Raw genomic sequence first — 19033 nt, 5'->3', positions numbered from 1 at the left:
ACCACCTGGAGTATGGGGCAAATCATAGTGGGAGGGGGCCAGAGAAGCCCTTAAAAACATTGGAGCTGGGGCCAATGTACATTGGTCCAAGAATGGAATCATAACCATGTCTCTGATGGCTATGCCCCCTCATCCTCAGATTGAGAACAGCTCTTGATACAGGAAAGAATCTGAACCCATCTATCCAGGTTGCACAATTTGGTATGTTACCTCAATGCATTCTCCAAACACATGCGGAGTGATTTAATGTCTTTTGGAAGAAGGATGACACTTTTCTCAGGTGAAAGGACTTTACAACTTTATCTGTCCATAAAGATAAATACTACAAGATGATCATTAACAGTTAAGTGAAAAAAACACCACTTTAATCCACAGAGAGGGACAGCTGGTAAAACACACTCCCACTCCTCTCCACACTCTACCTATTTCTCCTGCAAAAATATGATTATATGTATATAATAATGATTTCTTACATGGCAAAGTTCTGGCACATCTGAGGATTTGGACCTAATCTAAGGTACTACAGTAACAGGTGTTTTAGAAATGCTTACAGATTTAGCGGCTTAGCAGCGTCCTCCACCCAGCTACACTTACTATGTGTACATCAAGTATACCTCCTTGTTCAGCTGAACAGATTCCTCATGCTGGTTAGGCAGCAGCATTCTTGACAGAGTTAGAGGGAAGTTTGTTCTTGTCTTAGCCACTACTCAGCTGGAAGTTTCTTTTCACATACGCTGTAGCCAGCATGCAAGTAGCAGTCTGAATTTATCCCAATAATCTGCAGTAGATAGGTTGTATGCAGATAGATTATTATTTGACAATAGAGGTCCACTGACCTCTTTAGATGGAGATACCATGGTGATGAGTACGACTTACATACTCAGACTTGCACAGACAGTTAGTATTTGCTTGTCTTTTATATCCATTCCAAATCAAGAGAGAAACAAGAAGAGTATAAACACAGTAAAAGATGTAAGAGGACACAACAGCAGTACAAAATTACCATGCCACAAAACATGTAATGGGACATTAACAAGGGGATTTCCAATGTACAAATAGGAAAAAAACAAACCCTGCAACCCTCTTCCTGCAAAACAGTTCTATACTGGATAGTTAAAGTTTGAGTGTGCTCTTTTCTTTTCTGAAACTTCTAAAATTATTATTAAAATACCTACATGTTGCAAAGATTGCTGCTGCTGAACAAGGAAGTGGAACAGTTTGTTTAGCTCTACTGCCTAATTTGTGGATAAATGGCAGAAACTATATGTGGGAAAATTCAAATAGAATTTAACAGCAATTAAATAAAGATGTATTGTATCTGTTACCAGCTGGCTTCTTCCAAGTGCCCCCTTGTGGCCTATGGGCACGCTATAGGCAGCTTATCTTAGTTTTCTCTCATGGACTGTCGAAATAAACTTCACTTCAGGCTTTTTCAAGGTAAAAAAATAAGTCTTCTTGGGGACTGGGTTTGTTAATATAAAATAAACTGAAATTAAACCTCAAAAAACCCCAAGGTCCACTCATAAGTCCACACAACCCAAGTTCTCTCTTCCTCCTTCCAGTCCTTCGCAGCCTCCCTCCTGCTTGGTCAGGGTCTCTCTCAGGCCGCCCTGCCTGGGACAACTCTCCTAGTCTCAGGGTCTTCCCTACAGGAGCCTTTTCATATTCTCTGCAGACTCTGTCATAATTTTCTGAGCTTCCCTCTTAACAGGAGCCACCTGCTGCTTTCTATGGGAAATCACCTGATCCTATCCGGGTGTGCCTCATTCTATAATCAGGGTTGGCTAGTCCCAGCCTCCCCCACAGGGGCAAACCACTCTGTTACAGTACCTTATTAAACAAAATATTTGTCTATTTAACAAAATTAATGCATTACAAAACAGCAAATTTCCTGTGCAGAAAGACGTAAATTGCAGCTGTAATTATCTATTTTCACTGTATTAACAGACGTTACTCATTAAAAATGGAAATGTGATCTTAATCAATTAAAATCTGAATACATGTGTACAGAATAGAGAGGCATAACCTTAGATGGTATATGTATTCTTTGACGTCTATTTACTCTTGCACCTTGCAACACAAAACACGAGAATGGAAATCCTGGCACCACTGAAGTCAACAACAAAGCTTGCATTGTCTACAGCGAGACCAGGATTTCATCCTAGTTGTTTTCACAGTGGGTATTTGATTGCTTGTAAAATATTGTTTATGTTGGACAAAAGAGTGCAAAGCACTCTTAGCATATGTATTTTCTAGAGATAATTCAAACTGACAGTTGCAGTCTAAGTGTTATCTTATCAGAGTTGAAACTTCATTCTTGTCTCTGCTAAACACAAACTCATGCTCTCAATACATGAAGGGCCCAACTGGTAAAATAATTATTGTTGGAATTTTCAAGAGCTTGTAAACGGCTGTTTGGGGGCTCTGTATGGGGCTACTTGTGGTGACTATGGCACATGTCTACTGAGTGTCAAGGTGGGAGCCAGTTAACAGTAGACAATCAAAACATATTGTATCTGATAGCAATAGTGAGTTATGGGAAATCCTAATCACTCCCACCCTTATAAACTCATTTGCTAAAGCACCAGATACAATGGTTTTGCCTACATATATTCCTGACACCTGCTATTCCCTGAGCTAATGGGACCTCAATTTCATATAATTTGCATGATGTAGACAATGAGAGAACACTGTTGTACCCCAGTCCTATCCCCTCCCATAACCCATTGGTTGCATAGGCTCAAGAGGCAGGAGGTAGTGTGCAACAGTGTACATCCCATTTATGGTTAGCTAGCACAGACATACACAATTACTTTAATAAATCAATTTTACTAACTTACAAGAGCAGTTCCTTACTCTGTAAACATTAGAATATGCTTTGCAGTATGCAGCCACATATCTGGCGCTCCAGTCTGCTGGCAGCAGCTAGTTATTGTGGTTGTGGCCACGCTTGCCTGGGATGAGAAGAAGTGTCAGTATTCAGTTTCTCAAAGTTATTAATTTGCTGACTTTTTACCAGTCCAGAGATGGAAAAATTCTTGGTATATCCAGTTGACCAAGAGATCTCTCAGTACATCAGGCAGAGCCCATCTTGACTGAAGCTGCTATTTTATGGTCTGAAACTGGTCTCTCTAAGTAGAGTGCGCATTCATTTCTCAACGTTGTTTACTAAGTCACAGTAATTATAATGTCACTATCCTTCAAAGGAATCTGACAGAAATCCACACTGATTAGGTCATTACAACACCTTTGTCTGGTCTCTACAGCTTCCACTATTGCTATCTGCAATAGAACTACATTGGAGGTGGATTATGGCTACGAAGTTTGTTACTTTAGATTTAACTTTTGAGTTTCATACATGGGCCAAACTGACCCCTTTTCCATCTTTGCTACAAACACATATAAACATTTTGCTAAACAAACAATTTCAACAGAACTTTCAACTGAAAACAGCTTTTCTCTGTCAAAAGCTAAATGTGGTAGTTAAGTTCTTTTCTTGAAACTACTGTACTACCGTATGGAACAATTAATGCTAAGTTTAAATACTTGATGTTTACGTTCTTATCTCAAATTACTATATATTTAATTGCAGCTGCATTTAGTTTTTCTGATTTTAGACATACTGTTATTTTACCAAAGAGAATACATCTTCAGTCACATTTTTATTTTTGCAAAGCACACAATATCTCAAAAATGAAATCATTCAGAAAGATACAGGTTGATAAATAATGGCCATTGTTTTACCACCACAGAATAGCCGAATTTCGACTTCCGTTCTCAATTGATTTGTACCATCGCTCCAGCAATGCTAAACAGTTGAATCCAGTCTGTTTTCACATATATCGGTTTCTAATGTACTCTCTGTACATGAGGATGTCTTCTTTTACCAGTGGCTGCATGATGCCTCTGCCAGCCTGGATGTGAGCATGGAAGATATCAATTGATTTCTTATCTACTTTAGGAGGCTGGACTTCATAAATGTTGTCTTGGGAAAAAGAGGAGATGTGTATTCTGTAAAAGTCAAAACCAAAGAGTCCTTTAGCATTAGGTCTAAAATCAGCAACATTACACATCCATCAATTGCAGTTTAGCACCTCAATTAATTTTGTTTACAATACATATTAAGTGAACAAACTCTGAAAGAGAATGCACTGTAAATCATTTTCATACTGTATCTAAAACTCCAGTAACTAAAACTAACAACCAACCTTAGTTATTATGAGAAGAACTATTACTCACAGATAATATACTGTATGCTCATTTTCAGCAGCAACATTTAAATATTAAATACTGTAATATTAAAACAAAATCCTACTGTTGATCAGTAAAGAGAAGCAAGTTAAACTGTATGCTGTCAAAAGGTGAGATTTTGGGTTTGGATGTAGTAACGGATTAAACAGTGGTTAATATGTTGCCATCAAAAGGTACAGTACAAGCACAACCTACGCATTAACTGTTTTGTGTGAACACAACTTGATTTACTAGAAGCCACAATTTAAGATCAACTTTAAGGAAAAACTGTCTGATGGAACTACAGGGCATGTCGACACTTCAAGCTGAATTCCTAGCTCAAAGAGACGTACCCAGGCTAGCTGTAATCAAGCTAGAAGGCGTGCTGAAAATAAATGTAGCCACAGCGGTGCAAGTGGCAGGACAGGCTAGCCACCCTGAGTATGTGGTTGTGGTCTCTGATAAGCATGTATTCAGGACAGCTAGCCCCTCCTGCAGCTCTCGTTGCCATGGATAAACTCTATTTTTAGCTCACTAGTGCATTTAGAGCTAGTGCAGATATGTCTCCCCTCAAGCTGGGAATCACACCCCTGAAGTGTATACATATCTTATGAGTTGTCTAGAACATCTGAAAAAATCCTCCTGTAACTGCTAATCAGGAATAAGAAAATATTTCCCAGTGATCAGAAATCTGGCACACAAGTTTCAAGGCGATTGTGCCAATTCTCTAAATCATCAGCTTCATATGTTCTGGCTCATCACGCCTTCTGGATGCCTGTTAAAAACTGATGGCTGAAATATCAGCTTTATAAAGAACTTTAAAAATAAACTCAGGACCATTATTCATTGGAACACATACTAAATAGGCTTCTGTCAGTTTAGCGGCTGCAGATAAGTTTATATTATTATTAATATATTCATTTTTTATATTGTGGTAGCACCAAGAGGCTGAAAAATAGATCTCAATGCCATCGTGCTAGCTGTTGTACAAACACAGATAGATATTATCCTTACCCTGCATAGGCTTATAGTTTATTAAAGCATAGCAACATCTTGCTGTCAAAGCTAATTGTTCAGTATACATTTTCTTTTAGCAGGAAGCAAATCTGGTACCACCCAGTTTAACAGAGCAACAAAATTTCAATTTTATTACTAGGTGAAAGCCTGTGCTGTCATATGGGTGTAATTCATAAGAAGTGTAAAAAAGCCAAAAATTCTGACAACTAAAAAACTGGACGGTAACAGATCACAAGTCCCAGTGATTACTGAACCTAGTTATATTCTAAACAAAGAGTTCTCAACCATGCCAGTACTGTTTTTCCATTGCTTCACACTGATTCAGCAGAAATTCTAGGTTTCAGAGTGACACACAAACAGAGTGACAATCCTGGAATCTTATACAGACACAGTAGTGAAGCATGAGCTTGAAAAGGACCAAGCTGTGGTTCTCTGATTCACAGATCAGCTCTATACTTTCTCTACATTGTTCAGAGTAGCATATAAACTGCTTTAAATTATGGCAGTTGGCAATAGCCCCCAATGGATTGTGACACTGCTGTGCACAGCAGTGCAGCTGGTCTCAATCTGTGAGCCAGTATAGGGTCAGACCCTTGGCCTTGCCGCCTCTGGGGTTGCCTGTGCCTCCATGAGTGCAGGGATCCAACCACTGTCTAGTTAGTGAATCAATACAATACACATGGCTCAAAAATGTATAATTCTACATTCGGCTGCTCATGAAAGAATACGTTGCATTAAAAATAATTCTATTCAGACCAGAGTTCTCAGACTTCTTAAATTAATCTGAAAACCTATTTTGTTCAGTTACCTTAAAACATTAAGGGAACTGTTAACCTTTTACAAGTCCTTAAACAAAGATAGGTATTTTGGGAACCTGATTTTATTTTCTTGAAAAAAAATCAGCTCTAATTTCAGACAGATTCACTTATCTCCAAAATAATTTTTTCTGATTTAGCTTCAAGGTTTTACAGAACTAGCTCATTTTCAAAAGCACTTATTTACTATTCAAATACAGTCTAATGCTATGATAGCTCTTAATAGCATTAACAAATTCTGTTTTTTCAACCCTTGTTGCAGACATACAATGCAGAAGGCAAAAACCATAACTATTAAAAAATTCAGTGCAATTAATACTCTATATTGAATGTGCCAGTTATTTAAGCACAAAGCTTTTCTGCACCCTTCTATGGGTGATCTTAAGTGTAATCATAGTTCTGTTGTCAGTATAAGCATGGCCTCATTTTTGAGACAGTTCCCAAAACATGATCTCTATTAAAACTATCTGACACTTTCTCTCATTTTAGAACCTTTATTTTATTGTTGGAGGATGACAAATTCTGAACTCTCCATAGTGGTGCGAAATTTCTCAAAGGGGCTATGAAGATGGTGCAGTGTGTTTGCATAAACCAATTCAAATCCTTCAAATGCAACAAAAAATATAAATGAAAATGTTTTGATTTTCAATATGAAAAGTAATATTTTGTATTTTACCTTTGAATTTATGTATTTTCACATTTTGAAATAGTGTGATTTTTACATAACTGAATCCAGTTAATTTAATATTTTGAATACTATAATAATACATGAGCAAAATACTGAACCAATTAATGTTCGTATGACAGTCAACATAAGGAGATTTAGACTAATCTATAGTTCAAAAGCCATGGAAACATAAGGATCAATTTTTTTTTTTTAATTATAGCTTGATTTCAAACGATTAGTGTGCAAAGAGTCATTTGATCCCAGACTGGAAGAGGCAAATTTTGGGAACAAATCCCATGACAAAAGCCATCAAATACCAGAGACTTGTTCAAAACTACTTAGTCTCTTCTCTGTAATAACAATCATTTGTTTCTGAAAGGATGAAGAGCAGACAAAACTACTTCTCAGCTGATGTCCCTGCTGAAAGCCTATTAAAATTCAAATTTCACTTTCTCTCTCAACTTCCATAAGGTTGGTCTTCAAGATTGTGTCAAAGGGATTAAAATTCATTTTTGGCAATGATTCAGATAAAGTCAAAAGACACCACAATATTTCTTCCCTGTTCCAACAGAATGCAACAAACCTGGTGTTGGAAATACTAACAAAAAAGATTTTGCTTGTGGTATTTTGTGAGTGTGTCAAAGTTAAGGAGTTATTACATTAAGGCCCTGATGCTACAAACATTTTTGCACGTGCACAAATTTAAGCACGAGTAGTCCTACTGACTACAAATATAATTCAGTGGGACTGTTTAGTAAAAATTAAGCCTTTGATTTAAAACAACAGACAGAGTTAAGGTAACAAAAGGTCTCATTCAAGCTCAAACTTCAAATAGTATATTAACAAGCTGTTTACAGAAAAGGATGTAAAGAAGCAATCTTATGTTCCTGTCATAAAATATATGACAGCACTTAGCAATATGAAATAGCAAAATAAAAATTAGCTACTACAACTGCATAGATTGAATAGAATAATGTAGAGGAGACATAGGGCCAAATTCTGCTTTCACTTACATCCCTACACCCCTAGTGAAGTCAACATGATTGAACTGGTAGACCAGAGGGCAGAACTGGACCTAAATGTCTCATTCTAAATAATGGAGCTGAAAAGTTCTGAGCTTTTTTTTTTTTTTCGGAAGGGGAGATTCTCTTCTGAGGGGGATGGAGGCACCTATCTGTCCCCCTGACATGGCATCCCAGGAGGTATGCTGCCTGCCAGGGGCCCATATCTGAGATGTTACGGCAGGATTGTCGAGGATCATCTGGCCCTCTGACTATTACCCCATACTACACATCCATGTGGGCACTAATGATACTGCAAAGTATGACCCTCAGCAGATCAGAAGTGACTACAGGGCTCTGGGAGTAAGGGTGAGGGAGTTGGGAGCACAGGTGGTCTTCTCTTCAGTCCTTCCAGTTAAGGGTAGGGGCCTCGGCAGAGACAGATGCATCCTGAAGGTGAATGCCTGGCTGCGAGGATGGTGTCGCCAGGAAGGCTTCGGCTTCCTTGACCACAGGATGCTGTTCCAGGAAGGACTGCTAAGCAGAGATGGGGTCCACCTACCGAGGAAGGGAAAGAGCATATTTGGCTACCGACTGGCTAACCTAGTGAGGAGGGTTTAAAACTAGGTTTGACGGAGGCAGGTGACCAAAGCCCACAGGTAAGGCAAAAACATGGAGACCTGGGAGAAGGTTGGAATCTGGGTGGGAGCATGGGCTGTTATAGCAGAAATAAGGGAGAGACAAGACAGAACTGGGGGGGGGGGGGAGAATCAAATCTTAGATGTCTGTATACTAATGCGAGAAGTATGGGGAATAAGCAGGAAGAACTCGAAATGCTAGTAAATAAACACAACTATGACATAGCTGACATCACAGTGACTTGGTGGGATAAAACGCATGACTGGAATATTGGTATAGAAGGGTACAGCTTGCTCAGGAAGGACAGGGAGGGAAAAATGGAGGAGGTGTTGCCTTATATATTAAAAATATATACACTTGGACTGAGGTCGAGAGAGAAATAAGAGACAGACTTGTTGAAAGTCTCCAGAAAAGGATTAAAGGGGTAAAAAAACAAGGGCGATGTCATGGTAGGGGTCTACTACGGACTACCAAACCAGGAAGAAGAGGTGGACGAGGCTTTTTTTAAACAACTAACAATTATCCAAAGCACAGGACTTCGTGGTGATGGGGGACTTCAACTATCCAGACATCTGTTGGGAAAATAACACAACAGGGCACAGATTATCCAACAAGTTCTTGGAATGTATTGGAGACAATTTTTTATTTCAGAAGGTGGAGAAAGCTACTGGGAGGAGGCTGTTCTAGATATTTTGACAAATAGGGAGGAACTGTTGAGAATTTGAAAGTGGAAGGCAACTTGGGTGAAACTGATCACGAAATGGTAGAGTTTATGATTCTAAGGAATGGTAGGACGGAGAACAGCACAATAAAGACAATGGATTTCAAGAAGACTTTGGAAAACTCAGAGTTGGTAGGTAAAATCCCATGGGAAGCAAGTCTAAGGGGAAAAACAATTGAAGACAGTTGGCAGTTTTTCAAAGAGACATTATTAAGGGCACAAGAGCAAACTATCCCACTGCATAGGAAAGATAAGAAATATGGCAAGAGACCACCGTGGCTTATCCAGGAGACCTTCAATGATCTAAAACTCAAAAAAGAGTCCTACAAAAAGTGGAAACTTGGTCAAATTACAAATGATGAATATAAATATACAAACACAAGTATGCAGGGACAAAATTAGAAAGGCCAAGGCACAAAACAAGATCAAAGTAGCTAGGGACATAAAGGATAACAAGAAAACATTCAACAAATACATTAGAGGCAAGAGGAAGACCAAGGACAGAATAGGCCTGTTACTCAATGAGGGGGGAAAGACAACAACAGAAAAAGTGGAAATGGCAGAGATGCTTAATCAAGAAGGGCTGTGAGTAAATAAGCAAGACTGCGGAGTTTAAGGAGCCCTGGAGAAGAGGAAAACAGGGCACTGCAGAGATACCTCTGGCCATGGGAGTTCGGGTAGCGGCCATGGCATTACATGCACATAAGGAAAAGCTTTAACAGGCTTCCTGATACTTCTATAAGTGTACACCATTTTTATTACAGAGATTTCACCTGATGGCAAAAATATACATCGATATTGTGCTACGTCTCTACTGCGGCTGAGAGCAAATATACTGTACTGGATGGTAGATACTACAAGTTAACTGTTGCAATCACAGTTTCCTGGTAAATGACCACAAATTTGATTTCATCCCAAACCAAGTCCGGGAGAGGAGGAACCATACTCACCCAGCAGTTATTAGTAAAAGTCATGATACATCTCAGCATAAGATGCCTTAGAGGATATTGAGTTCCACATTTATAGGCCATATAGGTTGCACATGTGTAACAGAATTCTAGGTAGATTGCACTGCTTTGATATGGAGTCATTTATAAAGCCAGACCTTTAATTTCATTATTAGTACCAAATAATTTTGCAATAAATGGATCATCAATAAAAAAGAAACCACATAAAAAGCTAGTCTTGAGGAGTCGTAGTGCTTCAGACTATATGGTTCTGAGAGGCTACATTCCCACACAACCATAAATCTTTGTTCAAGTGGGTGAACTAGGCTGTGAGAGGCTGCTCCCATCAAGGTTTCTGCTTATGAGTGAGGAGGAGTCAAACCATCACAAGTCAACTCTGAGGTCTTCAGAAATAAAGGACATAAGAAAAAGAAAACCATCAAATTCTTATTTTCTACCCTTCAGTGATTTGAAATGGGGAGAGAGAAATAGGGGCATGAGAGCACATCCCGATACAGATTGATGTTTCTATGGGAAACTGAGCCATCAACTACAGATCCTAGTCTTCTCCATAGCTAAGCCTAGTAATAAGGTCATTCCACATACAAGTTGATATTCTTCAGCAACAATCCAATTTGCCCCTTTAAATCACACCAGATTTTAATAGTGGTATGGGATAGCCACAATTAGGTAAGTTTTATATAAAATTTTCAAGGAAAGCAGCTACTTGGATTAATGATACACTTTCACACATATTGTAAATTTCAGTTGGTTTTACTATGACTCTCCCCTCATTGATCATTCAATTCTTTTCAGTCATCTTTGTTTAGTATGTCCTCACATTAGGGTACATTTAAAATTTCCTATGCTATACACAGTTTTTATCCACTGTATGCTTTTAGTATAGGATATTGCTATTTCTTTGTTTAGTGCTTTGTTGGTATCTTAGCAACAGTGCACTGCATTCAAATACAGGGAAGGGTCTATCTTTCTTTATTGCCTAAAACAACTACTGTATGTGTGTAGTTTTAATATAAAATTATAATTGCTTATGCTTTATTGTTTAATTACTAAAGACCCATCTCTTCTAACCACCTTTTAGTTAGGAACGCTAAATTGCAAAGCTGTTCTGATAATTCCAGTAAACTTGGCACTGTTTCTGTTGGGATTTATCTTTCATATATTGTGATTGCTATTCAAATTTCCAGGGAAAATGAAGAAAAGAATGAAGAGATCACAACGTTAAAATCTTCCCACTATCAGTTTTTAAATGGGAGAAATCTTTACAGGAGTTATAAAGTCTCATACCAAAAATATCAGGGATATGTAAATTCAGAGAAACTGTCTCTTATGGGAAGAGCTCATACCAGTAAATCTTAAATTGCCTAATCTTAAGAGTGTCTAGGTAACCAGAAATCCAGCCCTAAATTTTATATTGTAATTCAGTTGTATTTACTGTAATTACTTCAGCTAAGGTAGCAATCAAACCCTAACATCTACTGCAGGAGTTGTATAGATATAGTAGGAGTTACAACTTTGAAAGAAGATAAAAGGAACTAAAAGGAAAGCAATATAAATCATTATGATTTGCTGGAAACCATGGCTAGTTATTCTTGAAAACACAACTACCATATCACTGTAGTTAGTATTTACTTGCTGTTCATGTTGACTACTGAATTAATTTGAATACATTTGAATTAATAAGGTATGAACTGCCAGATTCTAAATCTGGAATGTTAAAGAGTCTTAAGAGTTATGTTTCCTTGTTAATTAATATAAATTATATTTTAACAGTTTTCCAAAAACAAGAAGACTATATTCATGAACTTATCTTATATTCTACTTCTATTCAGTGCAAATTTGTTATTTCATATATGTGAGAACCACCAACCTAATTTAAGTATTGAAAACTTTGTCCCAATAAACCTAAGATGACAGAAGCTGGAATCATAGAACATTATTTCACAGCAGTACAGTATTCTAAAATGTGTGCCTAAAACTGCACATAACTCATTTATGTAATGCAGAATGTTGCAATTTTAGTGATTAGGAGTGAAGTCTTATGAAATAAATCTTATAATTAATAAAAGATTTTGGTGCAAGTCTGATATGTTTTAAACTCAGTGGCACTTCAGGGACATTTTCAGATACAGTAGAAAGTGAGTTTTGAAGCAGTGATAAGAAATAGTTGACAACAATTATGTCCTGTGAATGACAGAAATTTAAGATCCCAGGCTCAGCAGGAATATTTCAACACTTGCAAGAGGCATGGGGAAACAGGCAAAATAATGTCTCATACCAGCCTTTTTTTGAAATATTTTACATTTTACACCAACTTCCAGAAGTGATCTGATACAGAAGGATCCATCTCTGCTACACTGTTTTAGCTTACTTTACAGCAAACAGCATGAACAATATATTAATGTATATAATTCTGTGAAAATTCAGCCATAAAATGATTTTAATACCATTTTTCTGAAAATAGTTGTTTTCACATTTACCAGTGTGATGTCTTTCTAGACTCTTACCAAAGACGAAGGTATACATTTTCAGAAATGGGTATCTAAAGTTAGGCATTTAAATTCATATTTGGGTGCCCAAATAAACAGCTTAATTTTCACACCATCCACAACTCCTATTGACTTATTTGTGCATCTATCTTCAGGCAATCTAGTTTGAAAATCTGAACCTATACGACCATAAAGGGAAAGGGGAAATACTGTAACTACACTAAATTAATTCACCCAGTGTTACTAGCTTAAACCAGAAGGAGTCAGGTACCCTAATATGTTTGCTTACTTATACATATCTACTCTAAGTAAAATAATAATTAACTAAAAAAGCAAACTGAACAAATTTGATGCCTCATTTATTAATTGATTTGTTTCTAAAGAACTGACATTTCTCAAGCTCTAATGAGTCAGCCATTTCTCTTAGACATGATGCGGTTTAGATAGCAAAATGTGTTTCATTTTGAGCACTGAGCAATCTAAATCTCATTTTTTCACCTCGCTACATCAATATGCTAAAAATATACTTAAAAACTACATGTTTGTACATGCCAATGTTGATTAATAATCCCATGTTATGATCCAAATGTTTGTACTGTATTTGTTTTAGCCAATCATTTAATTGAAACCCTTTGCTCATTTTACTAACACTCTATATGAAGAACTACTCTATTGAATACGCCAAGTATTTTGCAAAAACTCTTAACTGAGAGCATGTTATTCACCACTTCACTGATGGATATGTCCCATCACAGCAACTGAAATTGGCAGAATCGTAATCGTTGAAGACTGAGGGAAGAGTACTTTGGACATGGGAAGGTTACTGAGCAGTAATCCTGTTTGTTTCAATAGTCTTGTCTCCATAGCACTCAGCAACAGTCTTTGCACAGTGTTATGGCTTCATCAAGGAGGACACTTTCTCTTGGAAACCTACAATTAAATATGGTCTCAACATCCAAACCATCAGGCCAGATGTTCAAGGATTGAGAAGCTTGACTAGGCCTTGCGATAGAAGTAAAACCTGAAGGGCAGTTTTTAAGAAGGAGTAAGTGGTGATGCATTATTGTTCAGAGAACTAGAAGAAAGGGAGTCACAAGGAAGCCACCATGATTGCTTCCATGCTGCCTGATTTTCCTCTAAACTCTGCAGATCAGCAAAACAGGGAAAAAACCAACAAGATCACCCTCGTGCTCTGCTCCAATCCCAAGCAAATGCATCCAACCTTCAAGCTTTAGGATTAAAGGTCCTAGCAGAAGTTGTGAGACAAGTAACTAAACTGCTGGAGACTTCTGCTGTTGGTTCACTTCTCAAGTCCTCCATGGAGTTCTCCTTGCCTAGAGATAGACCACTTTATGCAAAGTGAGGTTCAGCCCAGGTTCAAGGGAACGGGGAGGACAGGAGCTGCATATTCCATTCTGCTAGATGATATATGCTACTACAAACTGTTTGTTGCATTACAGTAGCATGGGCTGGAAGAGCAGCAGTTCCCAGGACTGCAGGACCAGAATAATCACTTGAAACTCCAACAACATACTGATGCCATGGCTGCAAGAAAGCAGGGTCTATGTTTTAGAACTGAAAGATGCTTAAGCAATGAGCATTTTACAAACCAAATAAAAATCAGGGAGAAGCGTCTCACCACAGTAATCATAGGAGAGGAATGTCATGATAAGAAAGACTGTTAATAGACTGAGGGATGAAAAAGAAGACCGGATAGAGAAAAAGATTTCCACCGCTGAAGGAGAAATCCCTGAGACAAGGACGGAAGTGAGCTGACAGCACAAGTTCATGCAGAGCACAGACAGACCCAAAATTGAAAGATCAACCAGACTGGAATCAGAGGAGAACAATGGGGAGAATTCCTGGCCAGTGAGGAGGGGAGAGTCTTGTGTTTCTCTTTTGAAAGGGAGGCCCCACACTATTAGATATTTGTGATCAATAACTATTGAATGATCCTATCCAGAGACCGGAAACAAAAGGCCCAGATCAGCAGATGGATGGAGATTATAAAGGTATGTAAATACTTTAGGTGCAGAGACAAGAAAAGGCAGGATGGCCTGAAGAACAGACCTAGGAATTTCCATCCAAAATTTTGATGGTCAGATGCTAAAGCTGAGAGGTCAGAGGTTCACAGTGAGATGGGCCAAGCTGTAATTGTTTTATTATTCTGTAACTGTGATTTAGACTTTTTATACTAATAAAACATTAAAATCTAAATCAAGAGAATACCATAACACACAATGTAGAAATAACTAGATTCATTACAGTATTTAACAGCGATTTGTTCAAACCAAATTTTTCAACAAACATGTAATTTAATGCATTGCTAACATTTTAAGATTGAAACCAGAATACTGCATGTGGACAATAAATTTTATTAATATAATGTTTAAATCTCAAATATGGTCACATTGCCAAAACAAATTTGAAAGTGCCAGATAAAAAATAAGATTGCAAAGCATTTTCATAGTAACCATTGTAATAAAAAGTGACTGAACAGTTCCCTGGCTAAACCAGGGATCATCTGAATGAGAATTTTTTAGAAAAAGGCCTCTTTGAAATCATGAAAGAAAACTGTAGGTACACACTCACAGTAATCCCACCACAAGCATTTTGTGCTTTGTTCCTGTGAAACTGTCTGCTACATTCTTCTGTAAATATGTGGTATACAAATGGATAAACCCACTGTACTGCAGTATAGACAAACTGAGAACTATTATTTGTATTACAATTACTCCTGGAGGTCCTAAACAGGTTGAGGCCCTATTGAGCCAGCTTTCATTGCATCAGAATACTTTTCAGAAGTGTTTTTTGTTTTTTGTTTTGTTTTTTTTTTAAACAAAAAAACAAAGGGAAGGCTCCTGGGCTCTGCACATTGTTGGTTCAATTAATCTAGGATATTGTATTTTATACATACAACATTCTATAGAAATACAGGTACACGTGTCCAACTCTTTGCATAAATGTATGGTGTAAGATTTGATATGTCATGTCATTTCTTATTTAGAAGTTAATGAAGACAGTCACAAATATGGGGGACCCAATTTTCAAATGGAGACCCTCAGTATTTAAATACCACAACAATTGACACCTTGATATCTAAAACTAACATGGACACACAGAACCATTGAGATGACCATTCAGTGCTGGACTAGGATGTCCTGACAAGGAGCCTACAGTTGAAAATTGAACCCTAAAATTATTTTTGTAAGTTTTTTTTAATATAACTAAGTTTTTAGTATCTGCCTTTTTAAATTAACTAATTAATATTTATTAGGATCCAGATCCTCTACTGATGAAGGAATACGAGTGTGTTTTCCACACACATTTAAATACCAAGTCTCAAAATTTAATATTTATTGTTTACTCCCACATCAGAACACCAAAGGTTCTACAGCACAAATATTTGATCAAAGTAAGATATTATTCTATAGACTAATTCAACCTATACATCCAGGCAAAAACCTTGAGCATTTAGAATTCATCTGACATCATGGGAACACTTTGATTTACATTGTGATTCACGTATAAACAAACTGAGTTGCATTTAATGTTACTGAACACTGTTTTAAAGATAAAATCTTGCGCTCTCTTTGATGAGAACATGTTATAGTTTGTGATTACATTTTTAAAATTTAAAACCGAACATTAACTATTAGCGGGTCACATGCTTCATTGCTCATGTAAGCTTAGTGCTGTGATATCCAGTGTCTTAAGTGCAAATGGGTGGAAGGACCATCTGAGAAGGTTTCAGAGGGGCAGAATTTAAGGGCTTGTCTAGATAGAGAGTTAGTGCGCAGCACGCTGGGGTGTAAATCCACAGCCTACTAGCATGCCGCACACTAGCCAGCTGCATGGACTCTGCAGCTGCTTAATAAAAATTCCCTAGTGTGCCTTGACCTGCTCTGGGAGTAGGGAACTTTCAGTGCACAGTAGCAGGGTTCACATGGCCACTTAGTGCACAGCATGCTAAAGTGCTGTAGATTTAGATCCCAGCTTGCTGTGCACTAACTCTCCATTTAGACAAGCCCTTATCTTGGCTGCCTCCAGAAACTGAGAAGATAGCTGTGGAAGGTGGGATTGGAAGAGCAGTGATAATATACATTCCCCATTAGAACAGAATAGGTAAAGTCTCTCCCAGCTAGCAAACTTTATAAAAACAACAGACATTTGCCAAGAGCCCATTGAAAGGGGCCTCTCCCAGTCATCTGTAAAGAAATCAGGCGTGGACAAGAAAGCTCCAGGGAGATTTGCATAGGAGTAAAATTGATGATGTGAAAATGTCCTGACGGAAAAACATGCACACTTCATACCTTTTGTAGGCACAGCTCATTGCACACGCTAGGGGCTTCATACGTCCCTCCATTCTCCATCTACAGGCTCCCTGTGTGCCACCCTCCCATCCTCCTCTATTTCAGGGACTCCCTGCAATTCCCAGCCCCATGCCAGGAGCTCTGTGTGTCTGCCTGGGAAATAGGTCATCCAGGGCATTAACACTTTAAACTGAGATTACGGGGTGGGGGCTATACTGGAAGGTGTTAATGGCTGCCATGAACCAGTTCTTTGATCAACAGACAATTAGAGAAGCGATTGCAGGTGCTGAGTCTGTTCACCTGATGCAAGTGGCTCACCCATTCCCTCTTCTGGGTTTTCAATTTTCATCAATATCAATATGGTTCTGCCCAATGGCACACCTGGAACAATCCCTGAATGTTAGAATGGATTGGATGCAGTGTTTGAAAGTTACTGTGTCACATACAAACAGAGAATTGTCATCAAACTGAATGTAGAACCTTGCTTCAGTCAGCCAACCAGCAAATTTGCAGCTTCTGATAAGACCATATTTTGCTTTTCTCAACTTTTAAACAAATATCCTGTGTGCTCACCAAGAGTGAACTTCTTTGCAAACGCCTGCCTTTACACTTCATAGTAATACACTATACACGTTAATGACATTGAGATGCCACTTTTAGGCAAGAGTCTTCACTATAAAACTTGTACATAGCAGAATAGTTTAGATATGATTTTACTCTGGATACAAATCAGAAATTACAACTAAATGCTTTATATATTCCCTCCCCACCCCCATCAGCTTTGGACATTTACAGAACATTAAAATTGGGTTAATGGCCTGAGACAAATCTACAAAAGCAAAGAAATTCACAGCTGAGTGCTGGACAGGCCCCAATACAAGTTAAACATCCTGGGAAGCCCGAGTTATAGCTGCCTACTGGGCCACAACATTGACTATGGCCCTACCCCTGGCATGCTCCCCCTGTCCCCAGCTCCGATGTGACTTGAGAGGGGATTCTCGGAGGGCAGCCTTATGTGTGTTCTGCAGTGCATGTGCCAGGGGAATAATCCCTCACCATATACAGGCCTTATAGACCCCCTTTATGCTGCTCTGGCCCTTTTATCCAGTGTATATGACATGAAGCAGATGTGAGGTCTTCACCCCTAATATTTTAAAGTGAACTATAAAGAATACAAATGCATTTGTTTTCTTTGATTCTTTGTGCTATAAAAAGAAGTTCAAATGATGCTTAAACATTTTTTTGATTGTTTGTTTTTGGATAAAAAACATAGGCCTCTACTTCCTGGTTTTTGCTCAAGAATTCTTTAAGGAGTGGGGGATGTTGACATAACATGAGGGGCTGACGGCAGTTTTTGTACCACTTCAACTATAAAAGTTTAGACCCAATACAGTAAAAGTGGTCTTGTGGGTGGGTGCAGTTATACCAATATAAAGGGACGTAGATCATCTTAGCTTATTTCTGTACATCACCTATCCATTTTAGACTTGTCTACACAGATTTTATATTGCTTTAGCTATATTGGTTTCTAAATAGATTACTGCTAAAGTGGTACAAAACACATGTAGGAAAGCCCTACATAAGCCTACAGTGGGATAGTTATAGCTCAGTACGTTGAAACCTGAACTGCAGCTTCAGCAGCTCTCAATTGACTGGTGAGGGGATAAGTCATAAGTGAATAACATTTTGTGTTTTCTGGGATGGAAGTAGGTGTCCCTTATTTTTGTTTAACTCAAACTCCTGTCGAACAGTTGGTGTTCAGGGAGGTCTAATCCTACCCACAACACAAAATCCAGTGAATTTTCACCAGCAGCAGGGAGATGGCAGACAGTAGGTAAGGTGACTTGGCCCTCTGGCTAATCCCAAAAGTCCACCTCTTCCCAGGCATAGTCTCAACAAGTCTCTCCTGCTCCTGGGCTTCACTATAGACCTCCTGAGCTCTTAGTTTCCCCACTGAGCAGGCAGCCCTTCTAGGTGGGAGTCACCCTGCTCCAGGGTCTCTTGCAGGAGCCTTCCTGCTCCCTGAAGCATTTCTTATCGCCTAGCAAGGTCAGTGCCTACTCAACTGACTCCTTGTTAGATTACCTCACTCACTGCCCTCACCTAGGGAAGCTAGCTAAAATTAGTACAGAGTGAGCTGAGCCCTCAACCCTCTTAAGGGTCCAGCTCACCC

At 38.5% G+C, this 19033-nt stretch overlaps 1 protein-coding gene across 2 annotated transcripts in view; it reads right to left on the bottom strand.

Annotated features, from left to right (window-relative positions):
- Positions 1 to 276: 276 nt before the first annotated feature.
- FIG4 (FIG4 phosphoinositide 5-phosphatase) overlaps positions 277 to 19033 on the bottom strand; it is a 161106-nt gene continuing 142349 nt past the window's right edge. For both annotated transcript variants that reach the window (XM_037894611.2, XM_037894616.2), the window contains one exon: positions 277 to 4011. In XM_037894611.2, the coding sequence (XP_037750539.1) occupies positions 3834 to 4011 (178 nt within the window). In that variant the 3' untranslated portion in view covers positions 277 to 3833. The remainder of the gene's footprint in view (positions 4012 to 19033) is intronic.

The sequence above is a fragment of the Chelonia mydas genome, chromosome 3 (assembly GCF_015237465.2).
Source record: "Chelonia mydas isolate rCheMyd1 chromosome 3, rCheMyd1.pri.v2, whole genome shotgun sequence".
NCBI lineage: Eukaryota > Metazoa > Chordata > Testudines > Cheloniidae > Chelonia > Chelonia mydas.
Note: the sequence above shows the minus strand (reverse complement) of the source record. Positions and strands in the feature narration are given on the sequence as shown.